We start from the raw sequence: 14,813 nt of genomic DNA, 5'->3' as shown, positions 1-14,813 counted from the left end.
ATGTGGGGTGCACGGCCTGAGGTCCCCCATCAAGCCCCATTGGGCGGGGGGCGCAGGCTCAAGTCCCCACCCTGGCAGAGCGCCAAGCAGCTTTAGGTCCCTGCTGATCACTTGTTACAGGAACCCTGCCTCCACTGTGGGCACAGCCATCTTGTGTTACGGGAACCCTGCCTCCACTGAGGGTGCAGCCATCTTGTGGGTGTGACGGGGGGCACGGCCTGAGGTCCCCCATCAAGCCCCATTGGGCGGGGGGCGCAGGCTCAGGTCCCCACCCTGGCCCAGCGCCAAGCAGCTTTAGGTCCCTGCTGATCACTTGTTACAGGAACCCTGCCTCCACTGTGGGCACAGCCATCTTGTGTTACGGGAACCCTGCCTCCACTGAGGGTGCAGCCATCTTGTGATGGTGTGACGGAGTGAGGGTCAATTTGCATATTACCTCTTTATTAGATAGGATTCGCAAAACTAAAGCTACTGTCCAGAAGCCAACACTATACAGTGCTCACACTAGTCTTTCTGATCTCCTTCAACAAGGGAACAAGATCAGAAAAAAGTAAATGAATTATATAAATTTAAAAGACAGGCCTTTCACGTTGTATTTGGCTAGTATTTACTTACTTATATTTCTTAGTTTATTTTACTAACTCTTAATCTGTTATAAATACAAAATTTATTATTGTAAGAAAGAAGAATGCAAGCTTGCCAGAGTTCAATATTAACACCCGAGAAGTATCTTTGAGATAAGAAAGGGAATCGAACACATATTGAACAGGAATATTTATTGGATGCTCTTATGTATAAGTCACTCTGCTAAGTTCAATTAGACACACGAAGTTGAAATGAAACACACTTGTATTTAAAACTTAGATTTAGTAGGGGAAATAAGACTACATAATAACTAAGATAATACACAGTAAGTTTAAAAGTGCCATAAGAAAGTCAAAGAAAAGGTGATGTGAGAATTCAGATTTTTTTAAATCAGTGGAATGAGGAACTTTGGACAGCAACTAGCAGACCTAAAACTATCCTTTCCAGAAGTAAAAGAATATTGGGGGGAAGGGAATCATAGACGCCATATACATACATATTTAATCTGTTTCCAGATTAAAACACAGAACAGTGATGTGCAGTGATCAAGTACACAGTAAACAAAACCGTATCCTAAATGTGCAACATAATAAGAAGATCTTTTGAGGGTCATTGATTTTGAGAGTCACAGTTTTCAATCTTTTGAGTCAAAAAACCCTTGTTTCAAGGAGTCCCTGTTTTTATTTGATAAAAATTATGAGCTCTAGTACCAGAAAAATGCACAACTTCACAAACACTAATATTTAAATGCAACTTCTGGGGGTCCACTAACTCTGAATTCTTTGCCCCAGAGAAAGCTCATGCTACTCTCCTTTGAATCATGGTTTCTATCACTGGGCCAGCATATAGTGAAAATGAAGTAGAAAACATCTGTGTATCAGTCTGACCTGAGGTTAGAAAAGAGAGTCAGTCCACTTGTATCTCTGTCCTCATGGGCTCATTATTTCCACATTTTTTAAATAAAGGCTGAAGAAGTCATCTCAGCAGCCACAAGGAGGGCTTAGAAGCTGTCAGCAACCTCCCTTGGCTGGCATTAGCCTCCTTTGGGTACTGTGTAAAACCCCACTATCTCCAAGTCTGCGGGATACCCTAAAACAATGTCAGATGATGTTAAAGCAACTGATCCTTTCCATACCCAAAAGCTCCTTAAGTGATGATAGTAAATATTATTAACTAGGAACTCTCTACAAGAACTTGAACTAAATTATTGTCGCAACTCTTTGTAATACCTTAAGCAATAAAACAAATTAAAAAAAAATTATTGTCGCAATGTGAGATTTGAAAAGTAACTTAATAAGGCTACTTAATATATCTATGTAGTTACCATTTTACATTTATTGCTCATTTACATAACTCTCAGAAATGGACATATGAAAATGCTTTAAAACTAACTCATAGATAACAAAATTGTTTCAGGACTTGATGTAAGACTTCCAAAGCCTGATTCAGTGATTTTTCTTTTCTCTAATGCAAGTTACAAACTAATACTGATCATGAAATCAATTGAACAGATTTGAACCACCTGTATTTTTTAATAAAAAGATGGAACAGAATAAAAAGAAAGACAATGAAACATGGCTCTGATAGAACAGAAATCAAGGTGAATCACATAGTAAAGATAATACTGTTTTATGTATTATGTACCAGTTGTGTGTGCACACACAAAAATGGGTCACAGAGTGAAATATATTTCATACTGTGAATCACAATCAAAAGCCTGAAATGAAATGCCTCCTTATAATCATTAATAAATCAACTTAAATTGTCTCCTGTAAATGCTCCCACACAAATATAGAGAAATATTGTCTCTGTCAGCATCCCATATTAAAATCTTAAAAAGATGTATTTTAGTGTAATTCTTTCTCAATGATTCTTACTGTAAGCAATACAGTACTTAATAAAAATGTCTCCAAAACTACAATTTATATTCATGTAATTTCTATGTCAGTAGGAAAATGATGATTGTTTCCTCAATAGTTACCAAACTAATCACATTTACAAAGCACTTGGCAATATCAATAGTAAAGTTTGAATATAAATTAGCAGTGGGAATTTATCTTCCCTGTGAAACCCTCCGGGGTGACCTCAGCATGCTCAACCAAGAGAAGCTGAAATCTATTTATTCTGTTCTACTTCTTGTTCATCTCTTCAAAAATAGTAATTCCAACTGGACAGAAATATGTTGAAACTGTCTCTGTAATAAACCTTAATCCCCAATTTAGGGTTGGAATGCTTAGTACTCCCACATGTATTAGGACCGCAGGGCAGAAAACTCTAACTTTCAAATAGAGTGAAAAACTGTATGTCCTGGAAGTAGTACTGAGATTCTCCAATGATCCAATTTGTCCTACTCCTCTAGATCCCTGGCTATTTCTGATCTGAAAGTGTGGTTAGTAGAATCAGGTTATCACCTAAAAGAATCCAGTAGAAAAATGTAGGAAATACACAGGTAAGCAAAAATGCAATATGAAATAAAAGAAAGCACAAAGAAAGGAAAGCTAAGATGGGAAGGGGGAGTATGTAAGCATTCATGTCCACGTGTTGCCAGTGGAGGGAACAGAGAAAGTAAAGGCAGGAATGAGAAGAAGAGAAAAAAAGGAAGATGAGGATACATTCAAGGGAGAAAAACAACTGATATATGACAAATAAAATTCTCACCTATAGCCACATGATCCTATGTAATCTGTAACATACGTACATATAATTGAATAAAAGTTGTAACAGTGTATGTATGGTCTTATATTCCAAATAATAGAATGTATATCTACCCCTATTGAGCCACAGAATTCGAACATTAGAATTCTAGTTATCACTGGACTCAAAAGTTCCAAGAGAACAGGAAACATCTCTTTGCTTACCACTACATCCTCAAAGTCCAACTAGTGCATAATAAATGTGCACTAAAGATTTGTAGAAAGAAACAAAGGAAAGAGGAAGAGGAGTAAAAGAATACAGAAAGAAAATTTCAGGGTCCTTGACTCAAAAATCAAACATCCATAGTTAAACGACATTTACTTTCTCTAACGTGAATTAACCAGTGCAGAACAGCAGAGACACCCCAACTGATCCGGTTTGACTTCTCTACCTCCACATTAAAATATGCATTTCTTCCATTTTTAACATTAATACTAAATCAATAATATTTTAATATTAATGACTAAATTTTGTGTGAGTGATAACAGTTATAGCCTACCATAAAAATGTACACAATTACATGGCACATAAGTTTCAAGAGTGTCAGTCTCATTACTAAGGTGTCATTAAAATTACATTTTTAAATACTATCCAAAGAATTTAAAATGCTGATTTATAACTATTAAATATTTATACAAGTTCAGAACACATCTATTGCATAAAACAAAGTAATATATGGGTGGGCAAAAGTAGGTTTATAGTTATTTGTATGGAATAATATATAATACAAGAATAGGTTTACTCACAACTGTAAACCTGCTCTTGCCCACCCCTTAGTATATAATTAACTACAAATGAGTAATCCTCTATTTGTAGACCTGCAAGTTATAAACAGAGAGTGAAAACTATCTGAACCAAAGGCCTTCCAAAGGACTGACTACCAAGGAAGAATTTACAAGGAGACTTAGTATTAGAATTGGGGTGCTTAGGTTTGATGGAGGGATGCAGTGATAGATATTTAGGAAAAGGATGCTATTCACTCATTTCCTGATTTTTTAATAATTATATTTCCTAAAGGGGTGAGGAAATTGCTCTCCACAGAAGTCTGTGGTTAACTGAATTCAAAATTAAATTTTTTAAATATTTTATTTATTTAACTTACTAAAATTAACTGGTGACTTCATATTTAACTTTTAAAAATAAACTAGGTTTTAATAAAATTTGTTTCAGTTAACATTTTGAGCAGATAGATTTACTTCCATTTGCTATTACTCATTAATCTTAATCTAACAACTGGAAAAAAATAAGGCCATTTTCAGTCCTCTGTTTAGAAAGTTTTACATATTTTAGTGTGTACTTCATCAGTGTCCTTTACTACACTGATAATTATTACTATCTACCACAGTAAAGACTTGATTTGCATAAACTACAAATATTTCTTTTAAAGAAAAAGTTCTATCAAAACCAAAAAATTTAGTTCATCCCTTGCCATCAAACAAATCCAGTGTTTTTAATAGCTTTTTATTAGGAAATTCCTCCTTGAATACTGATACTCTAAATATCTCTTATTCTCTCTCAGGAATGATTAAAGTACCAATATTTGACAAAATGATATACTAAAGGCATGTAAAACAAATTACCTCAGCCTTAACACCTTCAAAAGACCCATTCTCAATTAACTGCCAAGTTCCAATTTAATGTAATTACTTTCCTTTTCTAATTTAGCACCATCTTTAAGTTTTCACATCCTTCTGGCTATGACACTTGAAATATATGTCTTTCAAAAGCTTAATCAGTAAAAAGCACAATATTAACTAGTGACTATTCAGGCAGGAGCAATTCCCTCTAAATTATCCAAGTAGATACACCTCCTCTTGTCCCTAATTCTGGATGACCTAAGCAAGCATGGTTCTCAAGCAGGCCTGGAAATGGACATACTCAAGGGGTGGTATGTCTGAAAACAATACTAGGAAACCAACTCCTAGTTCATTCAGTCTTGGAGTCAGCATCACTGTTCTGGAGTTGTTCCTGTTTATATGCATCTAGAGGACAGGCATCGCAGTAAGAGGTACATCCTGGTGAGAATGGCCAAAGGTAATTTCAGAGACTAGTTAGGATCCTTACTCCAATCAGGCAATATCAACAGTGGCTGGACACCCCACCCTGACTCCAGGATGTGGAGGCGAAGGAAGCTGCCCCCCAACATCCTAACTTAGCCTCCTGTTCTACATAGCCATCTCTATGCAGTAAATTGTATGATATCCTTTAGTTGTATTAACAGAACTAGCTTTCTTTACCTCCATCAGTTGTAGTGGTCTTTCCATCAATCACCTCTTCATTCTATTGTGACAACTTTGTCGACTACTGGTTATCTCATAAGCCTATATTGCTACCAAAAAGGAGGTGGGGAACAAAACACAAAAATTAAATCTGTCTATATTCCCTGCCCCCCTGGAACAATCTCAGAAGGCTCATATTTTAAATTAATAATTATAATGATGACATAATAGGGTTGGTAGATTTCTTATTTTTGCTGGCCACTCCTCCAATTGCATACAGATGTGATATACAGTTGACCCTTGAACAGCACAGGTTTCAACTGCAGGTGGATTTTTCTCAATATGTGAAATGTATTTTCTCTTATGATTTTCTTCAACATTCTTTTCTTTAGCTTACTTGATTGTTAAGATACAGTATTTAAAAAAGATACAGTATAAAAACTATAACAAAATATGTTAATCAACTATTCATTTATATGTGTTAATCAACAATAGCCTATTAGTAGTTAAGTTTAGAAAGAATAACAGATTTTCAGCTACTTGGGGGGTCGGCACAGCTAACCCCACATTGTTCCAGGGTCACCTGCAAACACAGAAGGTATTTCTTTGGTATCTAGGCAAGAACATGGACCAACTTGAGTTCATATCTCAGTGCTGCCACTTACAAGTTGTGTCATCTTAACAAATAAACATAATCCTTTAAATATCCATTTCATCCAACCCACTCATTAAAATGAGGATTAAAATATTTATTTTACTGAGCTGTTAAAGAAGAAATTTTAATTTAAAAAGAAAACTTCAATATTTCACTCACTGATCAGAGTTTTATATCCTACCAGCTTTCTCATACCTTAACTACCACTTTATCTGCTCTCTAACCTCACTGAAAAGACTGATACTCTAAATTAATTGGTTTGGGGTAGGACTCAGACATCAGAAGTTTTTCAAAGCTCCCCAGGGAACTGCTATGCAGCAAAAGTGAAGAACATTGTCTTGCTCCTTGATCCCTGCATTTCCTTATACTCTCCCCTCTCTTTCCAGACTGTACCCCATTGGTAACCCTGAAGTATCCTCTGAACAGTATTCTTAAATGCACTGCAGCCCTGTCCTTCTAAGATACTCATTCATTTTAACCCAAACCTGGGATCAAGGCCATAATGCACTCCATTCCATGGCTGAGCATTCCCAGAGGAAAGCCCACAAACCAAGGTTGATAACACTACAACCTCCACTTTCCATCTTCAGCTGGGGCTTCAACATCTTGTTTCTCTCTTGGACAGCTCTTTCTTTTATCTTCCCATCCCACCCACCTGACCCCCACCCCACCCCCACCCAACTATTCAAACCTTGATGAAGCAGTAAATATTGTTAAATTTACTGATATCTTTTTAATATTCTTTGTGACAAAATGGGAAATACACATAATGCACATGTGCTCCATGCAGAACAATGCTTATCTTAAGGAAAAGCATTTGTGTGACTGAACTGCAAGCTACACAAGCTGCCACTATTTTTTTTAAGGAACACCAATTTTTCTTGAAAAAATAACTGACAGGAAAACCACAGCTATTCAAACTTGGTTATTTGACAAAACATCTTCTCAAAAATGAACCAAGTGAACCTATCATTTCAAGAAAAACTGTAGTATTTATTTACAATGATAAAATCTGAGCTTTCAAGTGAAGATTCAACTTTTGGAAAACTTCTAACTGCAACACGATCTGGACAGTTTCCCAAGACTTGCAGTTCATGCTCTAATTTGTAAGGTAGTTCACAAACATGAGATAAGTTAAATAATGATAATTTAAGTAGCAACTTAAAACCATATGGTGCTTAGAAATGCATAAGGCAACACTTGATAAAATATCCAAAGAACTGTAGAGTCAAGGGTTGCCTATACACAAATTATAAAGGACAAGAGAAATCAACTTAGACAGTAACTATCAAGGAAGAGTCTACTGAAATAAAAACTGAGATGGGACTTAAAAAATGGGTAGAACTTCAATTGGTAGAAAAAAGTGAGGAAGGCATCCTAGAAAGTCTGATTAAAAGATAGATTAGATAGATAGAATTTAAAGAGATATAATATCTTCAAGTATATTCTTACTATTTCATATTGTTAAATCAAACTGTCAAGTGATATTTTAAGATCTTGGAAGGTAGGGCCATATATTATAATTCTTTGCTATCTGCTAGAGAGACTATTTGAATAGGAAAATAAATTTACACAAGGAGGAAGCAGACAGTAATAGTCTAAGTCCTGGGACAAGTCCCAGCTCTGGCACTGATTTAGCTAGGTTACCTTGGGTAATTTCGTTTACCTCACAAAGCCAAAGTCAAATACACCTAGTTGGAGGATCACCCTAAAAACATCCTAACTAAAGGTACCAAAGATAACTAATATAAAATAATCAGATAAGGAATGAGAATCTGTGTTACTGATATTATGCTGACCTTGTACATATTTTTCAAGTTATTACCAAACAAACTCATGTTGTTTTTATTTTTCATTTTAGCAAAGGAATTCATAAGCAGAAGAGGATAATACATATTCTACACCACTGTATTACTCAAAAAACTCTCTGTAAAGTGGCAAGCAAATTTATTAATATTTTAGGCATAGTGCACTGTACCTTTATTACTGAAATTCAATCCATAACAACATTGCAACATCAGAAATAATTACAATTTATTCTTTTTTTTTTAATTTTTTATTACAAAGGGTATTACATATGTGTCCATTCCCCCCCGCCGCCCTAGACAGTCCCTACAATTTATTCTTCTCCAGATATTTTAAAATACTGCATTATTTTTCCTCCTATTTACTTCACACATTTCTCCAGTCACCCGGATACCATCTTCTCTCTTTACACACACACACACATACACACACACTCACACACACACTCCTCTCTCCCTTTCTTTCTCTTTGCCCTTCATTCTTATATCCCTTCTAAGGTGACTACAGCCACTAGAGGGCAATAAGTTTACAAAGATAAATATGCTGATCTATAATAAATTGAGATTCATATACTAATAAATGTAAAACTGTATCATCACAAACCCTAAAGCATAAGCAATTTGACTTGAATATGCAAGGTACTTCAAATTCAAAAATTATCCTGGAAATGGTGTTCATAGAGCATATAACATCCAATAAAAAAGACAGCACATTTTCTCACCAAGCACTAACTAAAGAAATAAGATTAATTTGCTAACAAGTACACAGCGATATTAGAAATCAGAATTTTAAAAATACTGTATTAGCCTCAGATAATAGAAGAAAAAGGGGAGAAACAAAAACACAAGACAGGCAGCCCTGGCCGGGAGGCTCAGTTGTTTGAAGCGTCATCCCATGAATCAAAACGTTGTGGGTTTGATTCTGGTTGGAGTACGTATGGGAGGCAATGTTTCTCTCTCCCCACCCCCAACCCGAATAAATAAATATATTCTAATGTGAGGATTTAAAAACAACAACAAATAAACAAAAACACAGAAAGGCAGAATTTGTAGGGTGAGTAGAAAAAAAAAGAACTGATTTCTTCCAGTGCCTCCATTGCAACATGGAGAAAACAATGAATTAAGGAATGTAGTGAACTTACCAACTCTTTCTTCTATTGAAAAGCCAGGGAAATTTTTACAGATATATCTTGTGGGAGGGAACCAGTGATTGTAGAGAGCATATATAGCTTTCACTTCTTTTCTCACAATTAAGTATTTAGAGGGGGGAAGTTAACTGTCACTATTCTTTGACAGATAATTTCACCATTTTTGCACAGAACCTAAATTCAGATGAACGTATTTAATTTACTTTATATTTACTTACACTGACATCACAACACTGCAATGCTTAATAACATTGACATTTTTAGAAAAACCATCGTTTTCTTACCCTCATTGGATGAATATCAGCATAAGGAGGTTTTCCTTCAGCCATCTCTATAGAAGTAATGCCAAGAGACCAGATGTCAGCCACACAGTTGTAGCCTATTTCTTGAATTACCTCAGGAGCCATCCAAAATGGAGTTCCTATCACAGTATTGCGTTTTGCCATTGTGTCCTACAAAAACATTATACAGTCATAAATACTAGTACAAAAAAACTGAGGAATCTGTTTTCCAGCATACTCTTAAAATTATGTATGTGAGAACCTCAATACTACAGATTACAGATGAAACTGACTATTTTCCTAAAATTTCAACTAGTTATAACATGACATATTTAGGAATTTTGATTTCTAAAGTAACTGAGTCCACAAGTAACTTATCTCCACTATCGTCATTAAAGACAGTACAATAACAAGGAAAGTTACACAAATTAACCCATGTAGCTTTCCTTTTCGACCACTTAAGCATTTCAATGACTACATATATTTTCATATTTACTCAACGTTTCTTAAGTTGTAAATAAAACTAATAAATGATACTCTAATTATGGCTCCTTCTACCCAAGTACAATGAACTTACACATTTCTTTCCATAACCCCAAAAAGTTATTAAACTTGAGACACAATCAAACCTAGACATACAAGCCAAAAGTATTTCCAAAATGATTATACTTACTGTTAACTGACCAGCCACGCCAAAATCAGCCAATTTTGCATGTCCTTCTGTATTGAGAAGAATATTTCCAGCTTTTATATCTCTGTGTATTTTTCTCATAAAGTGTAAATATTCTAGTCCTTTCAAAGTAGATTTAAGGATAGTTGCAATTTCATCTTCTGTTAACTGGAAAGAAATATTTTAAAAACTTGATTGAAATAACATGTTAGGTAAACTCTTACAAGAGAGCAGGGTAATAAGCACTCCTTTCTGATGACCCAGGAACCTGTAGGACAGTGATGGCGAACCTATGACACGCGTGTCAGAGGTGACACGCGAACTCACTTTTTTGGTTGATTTTCCTTTGTTAAATGGCATTTAAATATATAAAATAAATGTCAAAAATATAAGTCTTTGTTTTACTATGGTTGCAAATATCAAAAAATTTCTATACGTGACATGGCACCAGAGTTAAGTTAGGGTTTTTCAAAATGCTGACACTCCGAGCTCAAAAGGTTTGCCATCACTACTCTAGGAAAAGGCTACAAGGTAAAAATCTGAGAACCTCTTCTAGTTCTTTGATAATCTTTGTCACTCTAATTACACACTTTACTAATGAATGAAAATGTCATCATTAAATTTCTGCTTTCTTTAACATTATACATGTCATTCCTAAAGCACATAACATCCCAAAAATCAACAGGCCCCTAAGAAATCAGTGTTTTCCACATCTTTTAAGAATGAGGTAGCAATATTGTAGCTATCTGTCCTGAAAAAGTAAATTCAGACACTCTTCCCTCTGGTGCCTCCTATTCTTTCTTTTTAAAAATAGGGTGCTTTTTGATAAATTAGTGTTGATTTTTAGAGAGAGAGGAAGGGAACATGCCCTGACCAGGAACTGAACAGCAACATTTCCTTGCAAGAGAAGACCACAACCAACCAACTGAGCCAACCCACCAGGGCGCAAACCCATTCTTGATGAAAATAAAAAACAACAGTTTTACATAGAGCAGAGGAAAGGTGAAGGGTGGACTGCCAAGAGACTCTTGCATGAAGCACCAAAAACGCTCCTCCTGCTTGTAGCCAGGGCATTCCTCACCCACCCACACCATGGATTTCTGACCCTAATAATGAGAACTGAAAAATGAACACGTCCGAGACCGACTAGGAAAATGGAAACACAAACTTGAATAGACATTTCTCCAAAAATATACCCATGGCCACACATGAAAAGACAGATGTTAAACATCATCATCATTTGCCATTAAGAAATGCAAATCAAAACTCCAACAAGGTACCACTTCATGCCCACAAGGATGGCTATAATAAAAAATAAAGCTGTGTTAGCAAGCATGTGAAGAAATTAGAACTCTCATACATTGCTGGTGGGAATGCAATATGGTACAGCACTATGGAAAACAATATTTAGTTAGTCAAAACACTGAAAAGTTAAACACAGAATTACCATATGACCCAGCAATTCTATTTCTAGTTATACACTCAAAAGAATGAAAAACTGGTTCTCAAACATAAATGTTCATAGCAGTACTCTTCACAATGGCCAAAAGATTAGTAACAACTGTAATGTCTATCAACAGGTGAATGAATAAACAAAAATAATATATACATACAGTGTACTATTCAGCCATAAAACATGAATAAAGTACTGACATGTGCTACACTATGAATTGACCTCAAAGACATTATGCTAAGTGAAAGAAGCCAAATATAAAAGGGCATGTATTGTATGATTCCATTTACATGAAATATTCAGAATAGGTAAGTCCACAGGAAAAAAAGCTGAGTAGTGGCTGCCAGGGGCTGGGGAAATGGGAAGCAAGTGCTTAAAGGATGGAAGTATTTTAGAACTAAATACAGGTGGTAATTACACAACATTGTCAATGCTCTAATACCACTGAATTGTTCACTTTTAGAAGATTAATTTTATGTTGTGTTAATTTCACCTCAATTTTTTAAAACCCTGACCATATTAAAACCCCTAAGTAAATTGGAAGATGGCTTAAATATATAATATCATAACTATATTATACATGTCTATGTGTATGCAGTACTTTTGAATAATGTGTTCGCTTTGGATAAATGTGCTTTCACAATAAAAAATAAAAAAGAAACAAACAAACAAACAACCTGGACCTCCTTCTGTTAACTCCTAAAGAGTCAATCTCCCTCTCCCTTTTCAAATTAAAACATCTTAAGATAATTCCAAGACATCTCTTAATCATACACTCATCAGTGATAACCTAAAAATCTTACTTGCTAACTAATCCAGAATGCCAGTTACCCATTCAATAAATATTTACCAAGCACTATCTACATGCCAGAAATTACAACATTTGCTGGGGATAAGGTAGTGAACAAAACAAGAAGAGTCCTTGCTCTCATGGAGCTAATATTCTATAGGGGAAGGGATAATTTGATGATAATTTGATAGAAAAGAGTGTAATACAAGCTTCCATTCAAGATGGCCGGAACCACATCAAAATTACAATAAAACTAAGAACTATCATTCAGAACTGCCTGAAGTCTAGCTAAACAGAAGTCCTACAACTAAGGACATAAAGAACCACATCAAGACTGGTAGGAGGGGCACAGGTACGGAACAGGCTAGTCCCACATTCACATGTGACAGTTAAAAATAGGGAGAGGTATCTCAGCTGCCGAGGTGCCCTCTGAGAAAAGGAGATTCCTAGCCCACCCAGGCCCCCCATCCCAGGGTTCCAGTGGCAGGAAGAGAAGGTCCCATAACTTCTGGCTCTGGAACCAGCAGAGATTGTGGCTGAGTGAGACAGAGGGCTGCTGGAGTTACAGAAGTGACTCTTACAGAGGTTACTTAATATTCTGCCCTAATCAAAAAATGATGCAACATCCATCCAGTCATTCATACTAATACATGGATATGTCTTAATTAAAAATTATTTGTGCGATAGTAGTATTTTAACAATCCACTTGAATATTAAGGCTCAAATCTGGTATCTGTACTTTAAGACTTTTAACTTCAATTATTAAATGAAAGGTTTCTATGCCTCAATAAAATAATTTAAACAATAATCAAATGAAGAAAATATTTTCTACAACATAGATATAACAGCTTAAGTTTTTATATTACTTTACAACTATAAAGGGTATTTATTTGACTCACAACTCAATTTAAGTAAACAGAAACATTATCATCCCTTCTTATAGATAAGGAAACAATTTAGAGAAATTAAGTGCTCTATCAAATGTCACACAACTGTTAAGTGACAAAGCCCACATGTTTTCTGGCTCTACAATCTATACATCTATTTGCCAGATGTCACAAACATAAATATATGAATTGGTCTCAATGTAAGAAAATAAGGAGTTGTCCAAGAGTGATATTCAAAATATTTGGCAATCAGTAAAGGCAATGTCTAATAAGAACATTAGCCAGCCATAATACTAATCAATCAGAACAGCTACCATTGGTCAAAAACAGTAAAAATGAATACCAGCCATAAACAAGCAGTAAAACAGTATCAGGCAGGGTGCTTATTTCATCTCAGCATTCAAATTCACATTATTTTAAACTGTGTGCCAGTCAAACAAAACAAGTATACTGGTTAATGAACTCTACAAGTAAGAAGACTCACCTGGCCCAAAAAATAACCTTAACTGAGGACATTATAGGTGGCTTTCTGATATTTTATTGAAAACACATATTTAATCCCACTACAATAAACACAGATCAATGACTTAAATATTATAAAAATATTTAAATAAAAATAGAAGAAAATCAAAGTATCAAATCAGTAGGCAGGAAGAATAGTTTATAACTTAAAAAGCAAACAAAGAATTATGAGGATTTATAAGCTTTGTCTGTATAAAAACTATAAGCTTAGATAACAGAAAAGTATTCAGAGCAAATATAGTAAGATATTTAGTGTATAGAATTAGTTAGACTATAAAGAGTTCACATAATTCTTCAGAAAAATAATCAAATACCAATAAGTAAATAGGCAAAAAATGAATACACAATTCACCAAACTAAAAATAGAGCTGGGTAACATACATGGAAAACATTAAACTGCACTAATTATCAAAGAAAAGCAAATTAAAACAATGAGGGATCAATTATAAAATTATCCCATATGGGTCACAATGATGCTGAGTATTAACAGCACATGTGGCAGACAGGAAGAGGATAAGCCATGTGTAAAAATGATCTAAGAATGCAGAATTATTTTCCAAAAGCTCTAGATAACATTCATCACTGAAAGAAGCATTTATTCAGTACCTGATCTACATTCAATTAAAAAAAAATCTCTAGTAAACTAGTATGAACCACAGCTGAGAGCAATTAATTTGGGAAGGAAAAAGGAGTGGCATTAAAATTGGGCTTTGAATAAAAAAAGTAGTTCGCTGTCCAGAAAAAGGAAAAACTACCAATAGAGTAATTCAAATAATTAACTGAAGAGTACAAATATAATAGTTAGGAATTGTACTCAGAAATCAAGTAAAGCCCATTTTCTTTAAAATAAGAAAAATGATAAAAATGATGGACCAAATTTCAGCCTTCTGAGTGCCAAAATGCAGATAAATCTTATCAAATTTGGAGAAATAAATGTTTACCTGGTCTCTCTGAAATGTCAATGGCTTCAAATGAACTTCGGAAAAAAGCATATCTATATCAACATTTAAGCCACCTTACAAGTTTTTTTTTTTTCATAAAGAGAAGAATGATCAGATTATAAAATGGGTTCCTCTTTGTTCCGCCCACAGTACCCCTCCTCCT

At 35.0% G+C, this 14,813-nt stretch overlaps 1 protein-coding gene across 1 annotated transcript in view; it reads right to left on the bottom strand.

The window, feature by feature from the left end:
- The window catches only part of STK3 (serine/threonine kinase 3), a 207,968-nt gene that overhangs the window by 153,123 nt on the left and 40,032 nt on the right, over window positions 1-14,813 (bottom strand). Inside the window, exons 5-6 of the mRNA XM_006753196.1 lie at window positions 10,061-10,225; window positions 9,391-9,558 (exon numbers count right to left, since the gene is read on the bottom strand). Of these exons, the coding sequence (XP_006753259.1) occupies window positions 9,391-9,558; window positions 10,061-10,225 (333 nt within the window). The remainder of the gene's footprint in view (window positions 1-9,390; window positions 9,559-10,060; window positions 10,226-14,813) is intronic.

Source organism: Myotis davidii, unplaced genomic scaffold (genome assembly GCF_000327345.1).
Source record: "Myotis davidii unplaced genomic scaffold, ASM32734v1 scaffold390, whole genome shotgun sequence".
NCBI lineage: Eukaryota > Metazoa > Chordata > Mammalia > Chiroptera > Vespertilionidae > Myotis > Myotis davidii.
This window is presented reverse-complemented; position numbering and strand designations above follow the sequence as displayed.